Source organism: Acanthisitta chloris, unplaced genomic scaffold (assembly GCF_000695815.1).
Source record: "Acanthisitta chloris isolate BGI_N310 unplaced genomic scaffold, ASM69581v1 scaffold5823, whole genome shotgun sequence".
NCBI lineage: Eukaryota > Metazoa > Chordata > Aves > Passeriformes > Acanthisittidae > Acanthisitta > Acanthisitta chloris.
In genome coordinates, this window is record NW_008663477.1 from 687 (window position 1) to 8,646 (window position 7,960).

Here is a 7,960-nt window from a genome sequence, read left to right on the forward strand (position 1 = left end):
CATCTAGGGTAGCTCTTAGAAGTGGAGTTTGGGGACTTTAATCCCTTCCCCACCTGGTGTAGCTCTTACAAGTGAAGCTTGGGGGGTTTAACCCCTTCCCTATCTGGGGTAGCTCTTACAAGTGGAGTTTGGGGAGGCTTAATCCCCTCTCCCCATTTAGAGTAGCTCTGCAAGAAGGTTTGGGGGGTTCCCCTACTTGGCATAGCTCTTACAAGTGGAGTTTGGGGGGTTTAACCCCTTCCCCAGCTGGGGTAGCTCTTACAAGTGGAGTTTGGGGGGTTTAATCCCCTCCCCATTTAGAGTAGGTCTGCAAGAGAGTTTTGGGGGTATTTAATATCCCCTCCCTTCATCTGGAGTAACTTGACAAAGGTCTTCAAAGGAGGTCTGTGGGATTTGTATCCCCTCCACTCCAGCTGGGGGGAAGACAGGCTGTGGGCTCACATCTGGCCAGATGTTAGGTGCATGGGGCTTTGCAGCATAAAGAGTAGGAGTTAGAGGGGGTTTAACCCTCACACCCAGGGCAGGACTGGGGGCTGGACCCTCCCTTGGGGGTCTAGTAGGGTGTGTGGCTAGTCCAGAAGAAGCAGAGAAGCCCAAGGAAGGGCCACCAAGCCCCAAGGCCAACCCTGTGAGGTGAAGCAGGAGCCCCCAACTGTGGGCCCACCCCTCCCAGCCTGTGGATGCTGTGGCCCTGGAGATGATGCCCCCAGAGGAGGAGAGCCCTGATGGCAGTGGGGAAGGGGACAGGGATGGTGGCCTCGTCCTCCTGCATGGCCTGAAGAGCAGCAGCACACGAAAGGTGAGTGGTGGGATGCCATGGGTGGGTGCTCCATGGGGATAGCTTGGTATCCTTGCCCATTCCATGGGGATGGCTTGGTGTCCCTGTCCATTCCATGAGGCTGGTGGTCCCCATGGATGGAGCTACAGGTCCATCCTGGCCATCAAACCATGGTGGAGGTGTCAAGACACAACATTGAGGCTGAGGAAAGACTACAGGTGTGATGTGGGATGGAAGTGTAGCAGCTCCTCCACAAACACACCTACCCAACTCTCAAACTCTGCTCCTCTATCTTCCTCCTCTGGTTCCATCCACAAGTTTCCCAGTGCCTCCTTTTACCCAGTTTCTCCTCTAGTTTGGCTTCTTCCTCCTTTCTGCCCCTAGGAAGATGTTCCAGCCAGGTGCTACCTGTCCCTCCTTGCTGCTGGAGGTACCAGGCAAAGTGTTGCTTGCTGACAAGGTTTTTCCCTTGGGATCTGCCCACAGGGAAGGTTTGGCTGTGCCTGTGAGATGGGGCTGATAGCTCTGCTGTCGTCACTGGCTTAATTAGTAACAGCAGAGGGAAATCAATGGGGATTGTCCTTAGGCTGTCACCAACCCACTGCTCCACTCCCCTGGCATCAGTGCCTGCTCCTGGGAGGCTTTAAAGTGCTGCTGGTTGTAAGAAAACATGGATAAACATTAATTTTGGGGGGATAAATATTGATTTTTTGAGTCTATTTAAGTGTCTCATTAGTTTTGTCCCCTGAAAGCCAAGTTGAACCAGCAGTGAGTTCAGTCTCATCTGGGCTCCTGTTGCAAATCTGTGTTGAAAACTTCTTCAGAGGAAAAAAAAACCCACCTAAAACACCCCCAGAAAAACAACAAGAAAGCAAAACTCAGCCATGCTCTAAGGGGATTTTTTTTTCCCTCTGAGTGAGGGTTGAGATTGCACAAGGATCAACCTGATCTGGAGTCACTTGAGCTTGGCCTCTCTGTCTGCAGCTCAAGAGGTTGTAACCTTAAACCAGGTCGGGGTTTACTCAGGGCCTTGTCTAAACAGCAGGTGCTGCTTGGAAGGGAAGATTAGGAGGATATTTCCTTTTTATCTTCCCCAATTTATTCTGTTTCCCTTCCATGAGTAAGTGGTTCACTGTTTGGAGCTGCTGGACAAAGAATAACATGGAAAATATTGCAGAGCTTTGGAGGGGGAACTGGCAGGGGATAAGCTGTGTCTGTCATAACATGATTACTTTGCTCATTAAAGCAACAAAACACCTGATTAGGTTTCCTATTAATTAGCTTTTATCATGATTAGGTAAAAGAAATTATCACTACAGCTTCTTGCAGCTGCTTTTCTCCCCCTGACAGCACTGGTGGGGGTCACACTCTGTTTTCTCCCTTGCAAGGAATCCTCAACTCTGCTGAAATAATGATTTTTAATACTTTTTACCACTTTTCTTTTGCCCTGGGAGTGAAGCTTTAATACATCTGTTTCCTGCTGGCAGCTTTCCCTGGTCCTCATGATGCCTTGTGCCTCCCCCATCTCCTAAAATTCAATGTTTAGCTGCAGTTTTTTTGCTGTTTAAACCACCCCAATCTCCCACATTTCCATTCCCCCACCCCCTGGTTTAGTTTTCCTTCCTCTTGCTGAAATGCATTAGCCACCAATGAGGGCACTTGGTTGGGCAATTTAAAACCTTAATCCTCCCCTCATTTGTGAAAAGGCTCTGTGATGTAACCATATTCTCAATAAAAGGTTTTAGAGGTTTTAGCTGCTCATGTCTCTCACAGAAAAACAGCTTGCAGCCAGGGTGCTCCATGAGAGGGAATTTTGGGTATAAAATGGATTTTATTTTTTTGTTTAGGGAATAAAATAATTTTATTGTGACCTCTTGCTTGTCTAGTAATAATTTCTGATGGGTGGGAAGTGGAGGAATTATGGATACTCATGGAAAAAGGGGAATTTGAAAAGCTGGTTTTGTCTGTGGAATAGTATTCTGGCTTTTGTTTTGCTCATTATCCCGTGGGATAACGTGGCTAACCCAGGGGCACTTGGCCACTACTCCTGTGCTGGCCTGGCTCACTAACTTGGGGGTTGCAGAGAGGGATAATAATCTCAACTGGCAGCTCTGACTCTGGCAAAATAGCTCAGAAACCAGAGTGGGGCTGGAAATAAAGCAGGTGTTAAGGGTTATCCTGTTTCTACAGCACATTTTCCAGCTGCTGGATCAGCTGTGCACTTGGGAACTTTTTGGAGGGTAAAACCCTGTGTTAGGGAATATTGTTGGTGCTGAGAGTGGATGGAAATAAATACCTGATGGTTTTTGAGTGGGAGATGTTTTGTTTAGTGGGTAAAAGTTGTTGGGGTTTGTAGGTGGAGGTTGTACTTGAAGCATAGGGTTGGGGATATGGATTGTGGTCCAGCTCGGGGCAGCAACAGGAGAAGGATGTGGAGCTGCTGGTGCAGCTCCAGAGGAGGCCATGGAGGTTGGAGCAGCTCTGCCATGGATCCAGGCTGGGAGAGCTGGGAATGTCCAGCCTGGAGAAGAGAAGCTCCAGGGAGACCTCAGAGCTCCTTCCAGTGCCTCAAGGGGATCCAAGAGAGCTGTAGAAGGACTTGGGACAAGGGATGGAGGGACAGGACACAGGGAATGGCTTCCCACTGCCAGAGAGCAGGGAGAGATGGGATATTGGGAAGGAATTCTTCCCTGTGAGAGTGCTGAGGCACTGGGATGGATTTCCAGGGTAGCTGTGGGTGCTCCATCCCTGGAAGTGTTCCAGGCCAGGTTGGATGGGGCTTGGAGCACCCTGGGCTGGTGGGAGGTGTCCCTGCCCATAGCAGAGGGGTGAAACTAGATGATCTTTCAGGTCCCTTCCAGCCCAAACTATTCCAGGATTCTTTCATCCCTTATATATTGCATTTCCTGGCATGAAGGGTCTCTGTTTGCATGCCCACTTGGCAATGCTACTGCCTGGCTGGTGTCCTGCTCCCCTTGCAGCTTTCTCCTTCAGCTTCCCTGTCCTTGGGGATGTGAAGGTCACCTGCTTGGAGGTGGAGCTGAGTGTAGAGCTTAGGTCAGCACCAGGGGACGACTCATCTCACCACTGACATATTATGGATGTCTCCAGCCTAGGTGGCAATTAAACTCCTCTAGTTTTTCTGTGGGAACTCTCCAGCCTCTCAAGTTCCCAAGAGACCTGATGGTGACTGTTTTGTGGCTTTAATTAGTTTTGGAGATGGCCCAGCTTGGTCCATGCTTTAGTAGCTGGGCTGTGGAACACCTGTGGTGCAGCCAAGCTCTACCACTATCCAGGAGTTCCTGCTGCAAATCCATTGGAGCTATAACTTCCACCTACCACTCCCTTCCTCATTTCCATGGAGAGATCCATGCCTGGACATGGATTCAGCAGCACCTCAAGCAACTGGATCTGCATCTCTGCTTTTCTGTTGATTATAACTTTAGCAGCACATCCAAGGATTGTGTTTTCCCTTCTCCTTTGATAACTTCATACCCTTCAGTTGTGCTTCTGCTCAGTTGCTTCCAGCTGTAGTTCTTCTGGAAACAAGAGAGTGCAAATGAGTCCCTTTGGGTATGGATTTGCCCTTTGGACTTATTGGCCTCCACCTCTTCCTCCAGGTGATTCAGTTTGTTGTTAGTGCTGGGCAAGCTGGAAGCTAAGTGGCCTTGTTTTGGCAACAGAAGTCACAACTAACTCTGAGTGTGCCTTGTCACCCAAGACACATCCAGTCTTTGTCTCCTTCTGGAGATGTGAAGTGCAAAGTACACTCTAAGCAAACATTCCCTAAGGACTTGCTTCCAGAAACAAACCTAACCACATAATTGCCCTAGTTAACACCCCAGATGGGTCCTCTGGGACTGGAAGAGGTGTTGGGGAGTCAACAACACCATGATGTCATTCCATATGTTCCCTGCAAAGATAAGGTTTGAGTTGGCAGAATCCTTGTTGCCCTTCAAGGGGGATCTGTTTGTCTTGGCTTCCTCTGGAAGGTTCTTTGGGCCTCTTCCCTCTTCTTCCTTATGTGGGTGAGGACTTTTGGTCACCTCTCCATGCCAAGGGTTGAACACAATGTCATATCTGATATCTTCTGGGCATATAAAATGTCCTTGCTATGATCATACTGCTCTAATCCTGCTTTGTCAGAGGTGATAAACTTCATGATTGGACACAACTCACATGACTTAATGACCTCACACCTCATTAATTTTCAGGGTTTTTCTTACACCCCTTTCCATGTCCGTTCAAGCTATGGCATTCCCTGACTCCCACACAATATACGGAAGAGTTGTGTTCACTTTCCCTTGGTAAAACCTTTCAGCTAGGAAGGCAAACTCTCGTTTTTTACATGGCCACTTCTTCAGTTCCCAGTTTCACTCTTCTGGGTGTCCCTAGGTGCACCCCAAAGCCTGAGAGCTTGCTTGAAAGAACATCTCTTTCTTCTGACCTTCAAGGGTTGATCTCAAGAGTTTGTCCAAAGAGGAATTAAGCAAGGAAAATCCCTTTTATAACCTAACAGTGAGTTTGGTGTGGGTTTTTTTTCCCTCCCCTGTGCCCTTATGTAAGTCATGTTTAAATCCATCACTGCTTAGTTTGGTAACTCATGATGTAGTTTTAGCTTTTGGTTGCAACTCAGCCAGGCAAAGCTTTGGATTCCAAAAGCTCTTGGAGGATGGACATGCTGTGCCCATGATTCTTCCCTATTTATATTTGTGATGATGTTTCCTTTCATCTCTAATTTAAAACATGAACTGAGCATCTCAGCCTAGAGCTCAGTTTCCTTCTTGCTCCAATATTTGTGGTATAACATCATTTCTGTGATGCTCCAGGAGCACCTGCAGACTAGGGTTGGTTGTTCTCCTTGGTGGCCTTGGCATAATCCTTCTATAGGTCCATGCCTGGCAGGGATGATGCTTTGGGACTGACAGCAAATCCATTTGAGGTGAGGAGTGTTGCAATCTCATGTTCACCCACTTGATAAAGGGTGAGGAAAACAAGGCATGTTGGAGATCACATGAAGTCTTGGATAGCAGCAAGTCCTGAGGTCCTGACTGGGCATCCTCACAAGGCTTTGGAATTACACCAGGTGTTCCAATATCTGATTTCCAGTACCTTTTTGCTGTTGGCTTAGGAGCCTGGATGGGAGTTCATAACTATCTCATTGAGGAGACACTGGTCCAGGCAGGGAAAGACTTCACAGCTCTGTGTTTCTTGGAAGGAGAAGTGAAGTCAATTAGCTAAACCCTTTAATTACTCTTGCAGTGAAGAGTTTTTAACACTGTGAATATCTTGCAGCGTCATCCCGGTGTCTTCTCTTGTTGCTGTGCCTTTTCAGACAAGGTGTTGGTGGACCTTCTCTGTGGCTTTGGATAGTCCTTCCACTTGTGCCTCACCCATCATCTCACCTCACATCACCATCCATTTCAGGCCTCCTGCTCATGTATTCAAGTATTCTTTGCTCCTCTTCCACCTCAAAAATCATCTTGAAATCCTCTGATTGCTTCCAAACAAACCTTTGCCAGAAGTGGAGAGGACTCCAAGGTGCTGAAAGCTCCTTCAGGAAGAGCTGGAGGCAGAGATGAGATACTTTCCACCTCTAACAGTTGCTACCAGGGCTGGTGAGGTTTGGATGGATTTCTATGGCTCTGGAGGCAAAGAGGAAGCCTGGATCATGCTCATTTACATATATTTGGCTATATTTGCATATGCATTTAGCCTGTGTGTCTCTGGAGCTCTCAAGCACACAGAGATCTCCTCTGTCAACCCAAGGGGATGTTGAAATGTTAAGGAAAATCTTCTCTTTGTCTTCTTTTCCCTTCCTTGAGCTTTAAATTCCAAATGTAGGTTACTGCTTTATGTAGGAAGAACATGATTGAAGGTGCAATGTTTGTAATCAGCCTTTAATTAGCTAATTAAACCCTTGTGCATATCTTGGTCTCCATCTCCATGTGTAGCTACTTCCTAGACATGTTTGGTGGTGTCTCCTCTGCTTTGAGAGCCTCTGAGGGCTCCAGTTTGGGTGTTGCTGCATGGTTGGGCTGGGTTTTCTCCCAAGGGTGATGTCCCAGCTGGAGAACAGCTGGAATAATCCCTCCTTGGGCTTCAGGGTGTGGGATTCCTCCTCTTTTTCCTTCCAGTTTTTTGATCATTCCCTAGGGTGCCAACAGTGTGTGTAGAATGGCTGTTTCCCACTAGACAAGTCCAGAAATGGCACTTGTGGATCAATCTTTTCTGGATTTGCTCCTGAATGTCTTAGACCCAATATTTGTGGAGCTCTTTGAGGTTTTTCCTTATTGTCCCACTTAATTCCTTTCCCAGAATAATTGGGATCTCAAGCTTCCAGCTTGTTCCTTTAGTGATTACATCACTCTCATGGATTACTGCAAAGCACTAAGCCTACGGATTTCTGGAGCAGATGGAGTGACTCTGATTCCTCAGTCTCCAACAGACCAATTAGGAACTCAAATCTTTCACTTAAAGGAAAATTCCAGTGTCAATCTCAGACCCTTTTCCAAGGAGGTAAAACTTGGTGGTGCCTTTGAAATCCATTTGGTGGTCTTCAGGTGTGAGAAATGAGTTTTCAGAAAGCTGAAGTCCAGGAAAATGGGATATTTTCCATTCCCTACTTGCTGGTCAAAGCTGGACTTATATTTTTTGGAGCAAGGATTTCTTCCTCCTTTCCTATTTGTGTAGAGAAATCAAATAGTTTGTTAGAAGTGATTTTTTTTTTCCCCAGGTGCTACTGGGGCATACTGTGTTTTCTGGAGAGGTAATCAAGTGTTCCATGGAATCCTAGAATGGTTTGGCATGGGAAGGACCTTAAAGGACATCACATTCCAACCCCCTGCCAGGGGCAGGGAGACCTCCTACAAGCCCAGGTTGCTCCAAGCCCATCCAACCTGGCCTGGAACACCTCCAGGGGTGGAGCAGCCACAGCTTCTCTGGGAATTCTGTTCCAGCCCGTGCCCACCTTCTTAGGGAAGAATTCCTTCCCAATATCCCATCTGTCCCTGCCCTCTGGCAGTGGGATCCACTCGCTGTGTCCTGTCCCTTGTCCCAAGTCCCTCTGCAGCTCTCTCAGAGCCCTTTTAGGCACTGGAAGGGGCTCTAAGGTGTCCCTTGATCCTTCTCTTCTCCAAGCTGGACATTCTCAGCTCTCCCAGCCTAGATCCATGGCAGAGC

The 7,960-nt window shown here is 47.7% G+C and overlaps 1 protein-coding gene across 1 annotated transcript in view; it reads left to right on the forward strand.

Annotated features, from left to right (window-relative positions):
• Positions 1 to 673: 673 nt before the first annotated feature.
• RHPN1 (rhophilin, Rho GTPase binding protein 1) overlaps positions 674 to 7,960 on the forward strand; it is a gene marked incomplete at its 5' end in the record, with an annotated part of 31,577 nt that continues 24,290 nt past the window's right edge. The window contains 3 exons of the mRNA XM_009071016.1: positions 674 to 799; positions 1,163 to 1,208; positions 3,760 to 3,824. Coding sequence (XP_009069264.1) covers positions 674 to 799; positions 1,163 to 1,208; positions 3,760 to 3,824 — 237 coding nt within the window. The remainder of the gene's footprint in view (positions 800 to 1,162; positions 1,209 to 3,759; positions 3,825 to 7,960) is intronic.